The sequence below is a fragment of the Panthera pardus genome, unplaced genomic scaffold, assembly GCF_024362965.1.
Source record: "Panthera pardus isolate Hobbes unplaced genomic scaffold, ASM2436296v1 HiC_scaffold_10, whole genome shotgun sequence".
Lineage (NCBI taxonomy): Eukaryota > Metazoa > Chordata > Mammalia > Carnivora > Felidae > Panthera > Panthera pardus.
In genome coordinates this window covers 51,268,417-51,283,367 of record NW_026526655.1, presented here as the reverse complement: position 1 = coordinate 51,283,367, position 14,951 = coordinate 51,268,417, and the positions used below count along the sequence as shown (strand labels likewise).

General features: G+C 36.6%; 1 protein-coding gene across 5 annotated transcripts in view; it reads right to left on the bottom strand.

Moving 5' to 3' along the window:
* The window catches only part of PDE1A (phosphodiesterase 1A), a 326,870-nt gene extending 312,750 nt beyond the window's left edge, over positions 1 to 14,120 (bottom strand). Inside the window, exons 1-2 of one of the 5 annotated variants that reach the window (XM_019461229.2) lie at positions 13,951 to 14,120; positions 13,124 to 13,234 (exon numbers count right to left, since the gene is read on the bottom strand). In XM_019461229.2, the coding sequence (XP_019316774.1) occupies positions 13,124 to 13,224 (101 nt within the window). In that variant the 5' untranslated portion in view covers positions 13,225 to 13,234; positions 13,951 to 14,120. Of the gene's footprint in view, positions 1 to 13,123; positions 13,235 to 13,461; positions 13,628 to 13,950 lie in introns of those variants that run through there. The other 4 variants (XM_019461221.2, XM_019461239.2, XM_019461209.2 and 1 more) reach the window with 4 other exon arrangements.
* Between the last annotated feature and the right edge of the window lie 831 nt (positions 14,121 to 14,951).

Here is a 14,951-nt window from a genome sequence, read left to right as displayed (position 1 = left end):
CAAAAACAAATGTCAAGGTTATTTCTTTAGTATTTTCAAGACGATTGCTTAAGGAAGAACAAGGGAAGGAAAACAAAAATTTTATCAGATTGTTTTCTTATCAATTCTGTATGGTAAGAAAGGATATGTCATGAAAGAAAAGTTGAATAAAAAATGAAAAAAAATGAAAATTTATACAGAATTTCAAATTAAGTTCTTAAAAAATTTATAACATATCATGTTATTATATTTGGTTATGCATTGTCTGCCCACAAAATAGAGGTAACAAAATAAACAACCATTTCACATATGTGACTTTCTCAGATGAACACCCTAAAAATTAGCTATGCTTATCCAATGTAGCTAAGTGATACATATCCCAAATTAGCTCTTGGCTGCCACATTATTCATATACTACTTACCTGGTTTCCACAATTTATACCCCCTACTGCTTTGGTTCCATCCCTCTCTCTCTCTCTTTTTTTTTTCTATCACTTACTCCTTTGACCCAATCAAAAATTAGCAAATGTTTCAGAGCTTATGAATGTAAAAACTGAGGTCACGTTTTTCTTACCCTCCCCTATGTAGGTAAAGATAACTTATACTGGAGTGATTCACATAGTAGAAGAAATATGTAGGTAAGGAGGAACAAGATGGAAAATCACTTTCTCCTTTTTCAGTGTGGTTACAAAGAAGAGGCCTAGAAGAGTAGAAACTGGGCCTTCCCATGCCCTGCATGACCTGTTGTCAGGGCAACAGGATGTGTGGGGAGCCCTGGCCTTCCCAGTGCCTGTTGCCAGGGTAACAGGATATGAACCATCTTTCCTTATGCAACCAGGCAGTTTCCTTGCCTTATTCTATGATTCTACGTTTCTCTTCTACTTGATGGGAAATTACATTTGTTCACAGAAACCTAAGAGGAACACAACTTCAGCACAGAGGTCATTGACAAATCATGTATTGGAAGAAATATTGTAAGTAGGGACATGCAATTGATATTGTTGTTGGTGGAAATAAGTGGAAGAGAGTTTTATCGAACTGATTTTCTGAAAATAGAGACTTCAATTTTTATTTTCATAATCTTTTCATTGGATCAGAGAAGTAAATGATAGGAGATGATGAGATGGAAAAAAGTAGAGTAGTAGTGGGAAAAAAAACTGTGAAAACCAGAGAAGAATTATCTGAAACATTTAGAAGCCAATAGCTTAATTTTGAGTGTATATCAGTTGGCAGTTTTTGTGCAACAAACCATCTTGCAGCTAGTGGCCAAAAACAATAAACATTTATTATTTCCTTATGACTTTGAGTAAGTTAGACAGTCCCAGGTGACTTCACTCACATGTCTGGTAGTTAATGGTTTGGTTGCTTTAAGAGGGGACTCAACTGTAATGGTTTATATCTGCTTCACATGCTCATCCTTCAGTAAGCTCGACCAGGCTGGTATAAGAGTTCCGAAGAATGGCAAACGAGAGTATACTCCAATGCATAAGCCCTTTCCAAATCTTTACTTGTGTCACATTTGCTAAGATCCCACTGGCCAAAGCAAGTTGTATGGCCAAGCTCAGAGTCAGTATGGGAGGGATGATCCAAGAGTGGTTATTGGAAGTCACAAATTGGGCCATATTGCAACTGTGAACAAAAGCATGGAAGAATTTCTGGGAAATAGCTCTTTGGAAAATTTGAGATATTAAGGCAGCGATTTGCTAGAGGATGAAATATTAAGAGAGTCACATTTATAAAGACACTTTTTTAGTTAGTACCAGTTGGGTGTACTAGAGATTTTGAGAGCTCTAAAGGTTAGAAAGGAGGTCCTTAACTCCTCTAATAACCGTCTCCAAATGCAGTCTAAAAAGAATGAGAAAAATGTTGTGTGCCTTTACATAGTTTATGTTCTCTGTGGGGAATGAAACAGAATAAACTCCATTTAGATGATTTTTCTAAAATAAACAAAAAGAGAAAAGATTCAGCTCACTTTACTTCAGGAAAGAACTTTATTATATGCATGAAATCCTTTATAACAAGAAGAAGCAGCATAGCAAGAATTAAATACCTAGGTTTATTTTTTGAGAGAGACAGAACACACAAGCACGCATGCATAAGCAGGGGAGGGTTGGAGGTGGAGAGAGAAAGAGAAAGAGAAAGAGAGAGAGAGAGAGAGAGAGAGAGAGAGAGAATGAATCTCAAGTAGGCTCTACACCCAACACAGAACCCAACACCAGGCTTGATCTCATGACACTGAGATCATGACCTGAGCTAAAATCAAGAGTCAGATGCTTAACTGACTGAACCACCCAGGAACTCTATAAAATACTTATAACCTATTTTAATCAACAAAACCCTTGGCTTTATTCTTATTTATAAATGAAAATCTTCAGAGACAGACACCCAGATATCTCTACTATGTAGACATAGAGTCGTTTGTTTTTCTCTGTTGTTTGGGATATCAAAGGCCAAATAAAATAATTTTATAAGTGTCCAAGCTCTGAAGGGACAAGATGATTTAGGAAAAGTCAAATTCCTTTGAAGATACTAGCTAGGATCATTGTTAAAATAAGCTGATTAAAGAGGTAATGGTTGTACATGCCTAAGAGAAGGAGAGAAATAGAACCAGGGAGTTTCTGACATCTAAAGCATTTGCCAAGTGATAACTCCCCTTGGAGTATGCAAAACTAGGCAAACAGATGGCAGGATTGTGGAAAAATCAAAACAAGAGAATAGTTTTTAATTCCTGAAATGTCAGGTTTTATAGTGAGTCTGAGTGTTAATGGAATTATCTAAGTCAGTGTTGTTTGGAAGAGGTATGGGCTTAGGAATCTGGCCTTCCCCTTACTACCCAGGACACATTGATCAAGTCATTTAATGTCTTTTGAGGCTCAGTTTTCTCATCAGAAAAACTGGGAATAATTGTGCTGAACCACACAGATCAAAAGAAAAATCTTTTAGAAATTATAAAGCAAAAAACTTATAAAATATTATTAATACTATGATTCAATTATGAGTTTGAGCTAACTAAGGAATATGATTAATGCCCAAGTTGTTCAGTATTTTCTTATCCTGCCCCAAAGGCAGTTTATTTTGAACCAAGTCTTAGAAAGTTCACCTTTTTTAATGAATATAGTATTTTTGTCAAATTGGCTTACATACAACACCCAGTGCTCATCCCAACAAGTGCCCTCCTCAATGTCCATCACCCATTTTCCCTTCGCCCACCCCGCCCCACCCACCCTCATTTTGTTCTCTGTATTTAAGAGTCTCTTGTGGTTTGCCTCCCTCCCTCTCTGTATGTATCTGTTTTTTTCCACCTTCCCTTCCCCCATGGTTTTCTGTTCAGTTTCTCAAGATCCACATATGCGTGAAAACATATGATATCTGTCCTTCTCTGACTGACTTATTTCCCTCAGCATGATACCTTCCAGTTCCATCCACATTGCTGCAAATGGCAGGATTTCATTCTTTCTCATTGCCAAGTAGTATTCCATTGAATATATAAACCACATCTTCTTTATTCATTCATTAGTTGATGGACATTTAGGCTCTTTCCATAATTTGGCAATTGTTGAAAGTGCTTATAAACATTGGGGTACACGTGCCACTATGAATCTAATACAAAATCTATTTTGATTTTCTTCTAAATCATCAAGCACCTGACTCATACAAAACTGCAAGAATCCTTTGATCTTCCACTCTTATGCAGAGTTTAATTATGGCTGACCTCTGTTTTCTTGAACACTATGAACACTGTATGAACACTTTCTTGAACACTATGAACACTTGAAGCCTATGAACACTGTACTTAGGACTTTACTATTTTTTCATGCCTTAATATAAGCATATCTGAGTAGCTATAAATAAAAAAAAATTACCTAGAAGAAATGATCTGCGTTGAGCATTTTCTCGGCCTATTTGGCAAAAATTTATGTTTTTAATTATTTTATAAAATGTAAAATAAAATACAATATCTTTAAACAACTCAGGAAACTGTAGTTTAAAGAAGAAACCAAAAAAGTCATAATGTTTCATTTATATGCCTCTCATGACCTATTATCACTTTTATGTGCTTCTTTGACAATAAATAATCATGCCTAATACTTGCTCAGACCAGATATTTGCAATACTGTGATTCTCATGAGCCTTTAACATTATCATCTGTTTAATGATGTTAGTGAACAGTCCCTTTCCTATCCAAAAGGCTTATAGCACAGACCTTTTGGATGGGAATCAGACTTGCTCAAATATTTACATTTGATTAGCTGATTGAAATATATTAGAATAAGGGACAAAATCTAATACTATAATGGTAATTTTGTATTTTCTAAAATGAATCAGCAAAAGGAAGGACTATGGGACATGACAGTAATTACTTGGAAGTCAAATCCATTGAGAACCAGACTGGGATAACAAAAGACCTAAAGAATGATTTTCAAGCCAGAGTGACTCAGGAAATCAGATTGGCCCTGGTTTATACATGATTATAGAGCCCTAAAATCAATTCTAAGTCCACCACATGACACTGAATAAAGGGTGCTGAATCCATCAAGGCAATTCTATAGGTGAAACTCCAAGGCTAGCCCACTTCTCTTCATCAGCTCTCTCTCCTTACACACCCATCACTCCTTCCCCAAGGAAATGTAAATCCTTGAGTATAAAAGCCTGGGAATCTTGGCAAGAGCACCTCCACTGAACTAATAGAAGGTCTCCTTTTCTCATCTAACAACCTCACTCTCTCCACAGATTCTGACGAGAAAATTACTTTAAAAAAAAATAGAATTCTGCTTTTCCATATAATATTAGTAATAATAATGATAACAGCTAGAATTCTTGAATTCTGGACACTGCTCTAAGATGTTCATAAGATTCATTCACTTAATCTTTTTAATATCTAGGAGATACATAATGATATCATTCCCACTTTACAGATACGAAACCTAAGGCATCAAAAAATCAATCAACTTAGAGAAGATCATATAGCTGTTAAATAGCAGAGTTTATATACACATAAGAATGGTTAAGATTATGGAAATATTAATAACTACAGTGTTTTGAGAAGGTTACTGTGTGCCAGGTATTGTGCTATTTCTTTTTTAAAAAAATTTTTTAACGTTTATTCATTTTTGAGAGAGAGAACTGAGTGTGAGCTGGGGAGGAGCAAAGAGGTGGGGAGACAGAATCCAAAGCAGACTCCAGGCTCTGAGCTGTCAGCACAGAGCCTGACGTGGGGCTTGAATTCATTGACCATGAGATCATGACCTGAGCCTAGCCGAAGTCGGATTCTTAACCAACTGAGCCACCCAGGTGCCCCTATATTTCTGCTTTTTAATATTTATTTTGAGAGAGAGAGCCCATGCATGCATGTGTGCAAGCAGGAGGAAGGGCAGAGAGAAAAGGAGAGAGAGAATTCCAAGTGGACTCCTTGCTGTCAGCTGAGATCTCCATACAGAGCTCAATCTCACGAATGGTGAGACCACGACCTGAGCCAAAATCAAAAGTCAGGTGTGGGGCACCTGGGTGGCTCAGTTGGTCAAGCGTCCAATTTCACCTCAGGTCATGATATCATGGTTTGTGAGTTGGAGCCCTGCGTCAGGCTCTGTGCTGACAGGTCAGAACCTGGAGCCTGCTTCAGATTCTGTGTCTATCTCTCGGCCCCTCCCCTGCTCATGCTCTATGTCTGTCTCTCAATAATAAATAAATGTTAAAAAAAAAATTTTTAAGTCAGATGCTCAACCCCTGTGCTATATTTCTTATACACATTATTTTATTTAATTTGCACTACCTTGATTTGGGCAATATGCAGATACCCAGATCCAAATGCTTCCCTTTCAAGTGGAAAAACCTTCACCTGAAAAAGCCTTTCAGGCCTCCCTTTGCCACTTTTCACATTCTTTCACAAAGGAGGAAGAGCACTTGGTTGGTGAATTGTGAATAAAGAATTAGACCTGGGGGTGCAAGCTCTCCTTTTCAGAGAGTGAGGAAGGGATATTCTGCTTATACAAATCACAGTCTCATCTGTGAAAGCACATTTAGGAGGGCAGACTTTGCCCCTGCTGAGGAGAGGTGTCATTCATAAACCCCACCCCCACCCCAAGATCTCATGAGGTTTTGTCTATGTCTCAGCTGAAAAGGCACCTTCTAAGATAGATCATTCCTAACCAAAATACTTTCCCAAGTAACTCTTGTGCATTTTCTTAAGGTCACTTCTTACTCTATATTAACTTATTATTTTTTTATAATTCACCTTTTTGATGTTTGTTTCCTCTACTAAACTGTAGGCTCATCTACCTAAACTAGTGCCTGACACAGTACACAACCAGTGGGTATTTACTGAATGAGTGAACGAATCAAATAACTGGATTTTACAAATAAAGAAAGTAAAGTTTAGAAAAGTTAATACATTTTTCATGATCACACAGCTAAAGGACAGATGGTATTAGAAAATACCTGACTGATTCCACAGTTCAGTTTTTAATCTCTAAGGTATTTTACCTCAATGATATCTATTCTATAAATATAACAAAATATAATATAAGGACTGAGCCTTACAATAAGATTATATTTACACACCAGAATAGGTTTTTTTGAGGTGGTTTTCTTTATTTTTATAACTAAAGGACACACTTTTAAGCTGACTTTTCTGATAAAACCATCAAAACTATCATATATTCAACAATGTGAGAAAAGAAATTAAGATTTATCAACAATTTCCAAAAAAGAGCATAAACATTCTTCTTTGACATTTGAAACGAATCTACTATAAGCTCTCAATATCAGAGCTTTGTCAGAAAATTGGTGGTCTAGGCATATAAACCAGGTTTAGATGGAAGACAGGGAGTTATTTAATGGCTAAAGATAAAGAGCATCTACTCCAGTTCTCCATAGACTGGCCAAGACTGGCTTCACCCTAAGCATCCTGTCTGTGTGAGAAAGTGTGTGTTGGGGGGTAGTGGTAGGGGAGAGGGTAAGAATATAAAAATGGTCATGTTGATTCAGCACTCTGTTACTCTATTACAGAAGGAATGTATTAGTTTCTTACTGCTGCTGCATCATATTTAGCACAAACTTAGTAGCTTGAAACAACACAAACATATTATCTCCAGTTCTGTAGGTCAGAAATTTGAGGCAAGTTTCACTGGGCTAAAATCACAGTTTTGGCAAAGCTGCATTCTTTTTGGAGGCTTAGAGAAGAATCCGTTTCTTACTTTTGCAAGCCTCTAGAGGTTGCCCACACACCTTGCCTCCTAGTCTGCTTCCTCCATCTTCATCATTGATCAAGACAAGTTGAGTCTTCCTCACATCAGAGCATTCTGACCTCTTCTTCTCCCTCCCTCTTCCACTTTTAAGAACCGTTGTGATTACATTTGGCCCAGCTGGATAATGCAGTCTCATCTCCATATTTTAAGGTCAGCTGACTAGCAACCTTAATTCCATCTGCTACCTTACTTCCCCTTTGACAGATTCACAGATTCTAGGGATTAGGACATGGACATGTCTAGGGGGCAGTTCTTCTGTCTACCACAAAGTTCATGGACTAAGTTTTCAGAAGCACGACTCTGCATCCTTTTCTGTGATCTTTCTTGGTAACTATTCTGAGGATGTCTTCTTTTGTGCTTTGAAAGTAAGATGAATAAAAGCTTTACAGGTAGATGAATCTGTATTTAAATGCAAGCTTCGCCAGACACTAGCTATTTAACCAACTTAGGATAATTACTTTTTGAAATCATTGGAAAAGTAAGTAAGCATACAGATGTTATATTTGGAAAGTTCTGACAACTAGTAGATGATAAGCAAATATTACTTTCTCCCGTCTTCTCCATCCCTATTCTATCTGTGAATCTATCTCTACTCCTCCAACCTGACCTTAGGCCCTATTTTGGCAACCTGACTGATCCTCCAACTTTGAAGTCAGAACCACTGTAAGATTCCAAATTTTATTCATTCATTGATTCATTGAAAAGGATTTATTGCATGATCTACCACATTCCAGGTATTGTGCTAGGTGCTGGTGATCCAAAAGCAAACACAATGAACATAATTCGTGCCCTCAGGAACTTGTGGTCCAGTAGTGAAGGTAGATTTTGTTATGAAAAGGGAAGTCCAGGTTCTTTTACGAGCCAAATATAGGAAACTGACCTAGTGTGAAGGATCACGAAGGATTTCCTTTGCAAGTGAAATTTAAGACAAGATCTTTGAGCATTTCTTAATAGTGTTCCTTAGTAGCATTGTGAGTAGGATAATTCTTCCTGAAAAAGGAATTTCCCAAGCTCTGGAGGACATTTATCATGCCTGAACCCTGCGGCCCACTGAATACAGAAACATCCTCAGGCACTGCAATAACCAGAAGCATCCCCACACATCTCTAAAAACATCACAGGGAACAAAAGCAGCTCTGGCTGAGAGAGGAGAAAGGAGTGGCTCCCTTGGGAAGAGAGAACAAAATGAGTAAATGCAGATGGGTGGTACGCAATGTTTCTTTGGGACAGCCTTGAAGCTGATTGGGAGGTGGCCACAGAAGGAGAGGTATGAAAAGAGGTTCCAAATGTGGAGCAGGTACAGGGTGAAGGATGCTGAACTTTTAAGGGAAGGTACTAGAAGGCAGGATAGTAAAAGGATCAGATCTGCTAATCTATAATGCTGCTTTATCCTAAAGTATAATTCCAGTTTGGGAATATGGTGCTAATAGCTCCTGTCATTTTACCTGTTTTGCCAATTTTCATTCTAAATATGTATTTCTGCTACATCTTCTTGGTGATAAGGGTTTGGGCAAGTGCATCTGAGAGCTGTTCAACACACTGCCCTCTTTAATTACAGTTACTTTAAATTAGCTATAGGGTTATTACACATTTCCTCCTTTCTCCTGCACTCTCTTCTTCTCTATATTTTATGCTTCCATTACTGATGATTGTGTTTACCACCCATCAGAGGAAAAAAGAGAAAAAAGCAGCTTAGGTCTTTCAACTGTTGCATTCACAATTCCACATCTTAATATCTGGACACTTGTCAAGATACAGAGGTAAGCATCTATATGTGCAAAATTAATTCTCAAATATTAAGTTAGTTTAGTGGCACCTGGGTGGCTCATTAGGTTCAGCCTCTACCCTCAGCCCAGGCCATGATCTCTGGTTCACAAATTAGAGCCCTGCATTGGGCTCTGTGCTGACAGCTCAGAGCCTGGAGCCTGCTTCAGATTCTGTGTCTCCCTCTCTCTCTGCCCCTCCCCTGCTCATGCTTTGTCTCTCTCTGTCCTCAAAAATAAATGAAAACATTTTTAAAAAATATATATAAGTAAAAAAAATGTTAAGTCCGTTTCTAACTGTAAAATTCTCACAGGTTCTAGTCCTACATTTATAAAAGCTTAAAGGATTGGCAATAATTACTATGAAGTAATGAGTCTTAGATTTTTGTCAATAGTTTGTAGTTTTAAGTAGTTTAAACTTTCCTCCCTTCTGTTGAACAACTGGAAAAGGTAACACTCTGAATAAGTTTTTGTTATAATGTCATGTTCACTGGAATTTCTAGTTGATCACAGTTTTCTGGAAAGGCTGTCACCCCTTGCATTAAACTCTTAGAACAGTGGCATTGACTGGAAAGAGGAGTACCAATGTCTTAAAATGTTTTTTCTGGGGCGTCTGAGTGGCTCAGTTTGTTAGGTGTCTGACTTTGTTTCAGCTCAGGTTATGATGTTGAAGTTTGTGGGTTTGAGCCCCGCATCAGGTTCCATGCTCGCATGGAAAATTTTTTAAATATGTTTTTTTTCTTTTAAATCCATAGCTGTGGAGCAATTTTACATTAAAAATAACAATGAAAAAGTACCATGACACAGAGAACAGAATTCCTTCTAAAATTGGAGGGGAAACTGCATAAATGAAAACATAATCAAAATCTTCAAATCAGTGTTCCTCATGAGAATCAATAAACTTAACAGTCTTTGCAAAGACTAGTGTTAGAAAAATGTCCTTAGTTTGCAGGAATTAGTACAGGTCCCAGAGTCACAGAAAACTTCTGAACCAGAAATTTCATTAGGTATTGAGATGGCAGAAGAAATAGGAAATGTTTTCCAGGTCCTAAATAACCGATAACATATGGACAGGTATATGACTCTTTGTAAGTGTTGTTTATGAAGGGCATAATGCCATAGCCATTCGCTAATATTTCCAACATCATGGATGGTGAGTCATAGTGTAGAATCTGAACTGTCATATTGAGAGACAAGTTGGTGGATTGAAGACGGATTGAAGAAAGCTAAAGAAAAAAGCCATAACTATAAAATAAAATTAATAAAATAAAGCATGCAAGTCTACATCAGAAATGGGAAGAGGAAAGGGTTTCACCTTTGTTTCCACAAAGGAACAAGAGACTTCTTGGCATATCACCGAATATGGTGTCTCAATTAAATATTATATGAAGGAGATTAAAAAGGGACTCAATGAAAAAAATCAACAAAGAGGTAGAGAATAATTGATATTTTAATTTAGTTTACTGATGTTTCACATGTGCTACAAAATTTAAAAATTATTTCTATCAACTCAAAAAAAAGTGTTACAAAATCTTATGTTATATGATATTGCTTATAAAATATTTTTTATAAATATCTACCTACAGTAGTTCATGTTTCCATATTTAAAGTATACTTGAATAAACTTTATTTTACTAACCTTTGTCTCTATTTTTATTTAACCTCAAAAATGTACATATTATAAACCTACTTAAAAACAGAATGTCCTGTTGAAATAAATCAATGTATCTTTGAAGTTAGATACAGTAAAAGTAGAAAAATCATTTTCCAAATATCTAAAAGTCCTCATTGAGCTTTTGAACAAACTAAAAAATTATTGCAAAATTGTTTGATAGCTTTCATGAATAACATAATTTTAATTGCCAACACTTAAAAAGTGAAATTCTAGAAGTAGAGATTATAAGAAGCTAAAAATCCTGTTTGAATCAATATTACATTTTAAATAGGCAAGACAATTCCAGCAATGGAATGAGGAGACCCTCCTATCACTGCTATGAATGCAGACTACACAAGAGACCATAATTAAACAATTTGGTTGCCATTAGTCATGCAGATTTTAGATTTAGAGCTTCTTGTTTTGAAAATTCTAAACCTAGAATACTGAAAATGTCTTAAGTCAAAGTACAAGTTAAAGTAATAGTACCAAAATGCAAATTCCTTCTTTCTTTGATGCAAAGGCAATCAGTCATTTCAATCAGTTTGGTAATAATAATAATTTTTTAAAAAACTAGGTTCAGTAATTTTTCCCCTAAATGATCCTTCAGTGACTCTATGGAGGCAAAATACCAAATTTACTTAGTACATGCATGTATTATTATATCTTACATCAATGTTGGATATCAAATCATGAAGCTCTACTGCTGAATGACTCTACTCTACTGAAATAAAATGAGATTGATCTTTGAGATCACCTGATAAAGTGAAAGTCAGATAACTGCTCTAAAATGTCAGGTAAACACAAAGTCACTTTTCAATTTTTTTAAGACATATGCACAGATTCACTACCATACATCTTCATACATTTAAGTAACTACAGAAAAATAAAACAAATACAAACAAAACAAACAAACAAGCAAAAACATCCTGTCCTGCTAAAGGGAAGAAAATCTAAACTAGGTTGTAATATGATCTATAATTTTTCCGGTACAGATGTTCATCTACTAATTAGGTTAGGACAAATCATCTGATGACTACCAATGTTTAATTTTCATCTATGCTAATTAATTTTGTAAGCTGTTACTTGCTTTTATAGGATTATTTGTTTCCTTAGAGAACCACCTCCCCAAAAAACTGTAATTCTGGTCTTCAGTGGATCTTGAAAACATATTTCTCTAATTCATTCAAATGATGTAAGATGGCTTCCTTTTTAAAAGTTCTCTGTTAAATGTTGTTTGCATTATTAGTGAGCTCTATACTAGTGCACTGTAATGTCATATGTTACTTCAACTGTAAGAAAATATACAGAAAATACTACTTAAATATACAAACATCATTAAATACATTCAAGCGGAGGAAAGTAGAAGGAATTTTTCCTCTAAACAAAGTTTAACATAATTTTTCTTTCAAAAAAATCATAGATATAAAAACAACCACATTAAATTTACTCAGATGTTGCAATTTATACAACAGTATGTAAATGCAGCATTAGAAATATGAATCCTAGAAAATCTCTATTTTGCATGATTATAAACAGCTATGATTATAAACAAGAAAATGATTATAAACAAGAAAATATATTTTCATTTCAGAACTACAAATATGCTGAGCAATTACACTGGCCTGTATATATTCATAATGCAAATTTTTATCCAAATGTTAAACCTGATTTTTAAATTATAATTAAAATAAAGCATGTATACATAGGGTGCTGGAACAGATGAACAGAAATTAGTAGCATAGACAGAAAAAAACTTAAATCTTGTTTAAATAGCAAGGTGAATAGCAATGCAATTAAAGTTTGACCCAGGTACTTACATTTCATGTTTGACATAAGCACATCTCTTAGCCCAAGTTAGTAAGGTCTATTTTATACCATGAGCTACTGTGTATTCTCAGAAGAAGTGAATTGGTTAATTTAAAGCCAAAACTCTCCAAGAAGTTTGGTATGCTACTAGTGTTTTTACATTTTTTCTTAAGCAAACATTATTAATTAAGACAAAGAAGAAGCACAGTGGAATATAAGTATTTATTATCACATTATTCCTGCCCTTGTGTTTTCAAAATCTAATCACATAGAAATAAGTATCAGTAGTACTCTTTTTTATTTTACTGAAGGAAATTTTATTTCTGCAAGTATCCTGGCAAGCAGCTTTTCTAGTTACTTTTCTGCATATCTAAACCACATATCTAAAGAATATATACAGAATGTATAAAGGAAACCATGTGTTGTAACAGTCAAGTGAATTCTCAGGGAGTTACCTTACTTTACATTACACATACAGGTGCAAAAAAGACTATCCATCCTTCAGGCAAGTTGTTAGCTGACACTCACACATTTTATTTTTTAAGAGAAAATCTTTCTAAAGGAAACACTAGTCCACAAAGTCAGATATTACGAACAATTAGTCATATTAATAGTCAAGTTTTGGGTGGGGTGGTGGGAATAAAAACACAGAACCAAGCAAAGAGCTTACTCACATTCCTTTCAGGCGTTGCCACATTTTTTCAGTGTGTTCTCCTATCAGATACTTAAGAGGGGTGTTTTCCAATTCTTCAATTTCTGTAGCAGTAGACCCCATGATGATATTCCTAGGGCAATATAGTTACAGTCAGTTTCAGCAGCTAGAACAAGCATTCCTCAGACCACTACGAATCTCAAACAGTTATACAGTAGCATCTCTCATCTATCAAAATACTGCAGATTTACAAAGCTGAGGGCAGCCTCTGCCAGAATTGCTACTGACTTTGACAGGCATATCCACTGCTCACATCACCCAACCTCCCAAGCAGACAGCAGTATAAACAGATCCTCTGACCTCACAGGAGCAATCCGCACATGTGAGCCTGCTACTGTACTACTGACCGACTGAGTGCTCCAGCTCTCCCCAAAAGCAGCTCATCTGTTACCGTTCGGTGCACTGAAGCACATCAGAATTCCTACAGTTTACGAGATCTATTATGCACAAGAGAAACGTGAATGACTTTAGCGCACCAGAAGAAGCTGAATTCCCTTCTACCAATAGAAAGAGGGCAGGATGTAATAAGAAAGCAGATGGTAGGAACCAGTGTCAGCAGCACCACCCTGAGAAAAAAGTGCCCGTTTTAAATGCCAAGGTTTTTGTCTCTTCATTGATCTGGAACCAACAGTTAAAGATATATCATGCCCCAACAACAAACGCAATAAAAATTAATGGCAACAATGAGAAAATAACACATAGAGCCATGCAGAAGACAGACCACGGAGCTCCACAGGTTGTTATTGAAAGACTATGTACATCAATGATGCTGTAATCATGCTTATTCACCTTCTCCTAGCAACTCCACACAGTAGGTAACTGCCAATTTAACCAGTAGAAAACACGGCAGCTGCACACAGCCTGCTCCGTGAATCCTTTGGGGGTTACAAAATAAATAAAACGAAACTAGTGTGGAAGAGTGTGTGTGTGTGTGTGTGTGTGTGTGTGTGCATGTGTGTGCTGAAGTAAAGGGAATGTGTGAAGGTGGGGGGAAGAAGAAAGGGAGAGAGGGAGAGAAATGGATGCTGTGCCGCTTGTGCATTTTAGAAGAAAAATGAGAGAAAGTGAACATAAAAGGAATCAGAACTGAGTCATCTGCCAAGCTCCCAACACATGGTGAGCTTTCTTTGAAACCAGCACAGACCCTGAGTATGAGCTCCACAACAGCTATTGCTATCCGCAAGCTGCTAAGAAAAATACACTTAAAAGCAGTATCTCTTCTTGCTTGTTTAGAAAGCCAGATGTAGTTTTATTCTTCCCTACAAGATACCTTGCTGTTACCGATATTCATATGTAGTAGACACGTGATAACATCTCGTATTTATTGAGTACTTACTGTATGTCCGACCCTGTTCCTAGTACCTAACAGTTTACCATTTTAAAATTTTTACAAAAACCCCATGAATGGTAGGTAATATTCCCATTTAACAGTTTAGGAAATGGAGAAACAGAGATATTTCCCAGATTTAAAGCCAGCCCTTTAAAGTGGGCACTATCTATGATTTTACTAACAAGGCCTTCCAAGATAAAGTTACTATGTGTGTCTAAACACTGAGCGCATCTGGTGGTCAAAATCATAATATCTGTAAAAAGCATCTTTGTAAATTGTTATAGAAAGTGTCTTCTGGGGCGCCCAGGTGGCTCAGTCGTTAAGCATCTGACTTCGGTTCAGATCATGATCTCACTGTTCCTGAGTTTGAGGCCCCCCCTCAGGCCAACATGAGCCCAGCTGCAGGTGAGCTCGTGCCCCACTTTGGTGAGTCCTGCTTTCCTGCTTCTCTCTCTCTTTC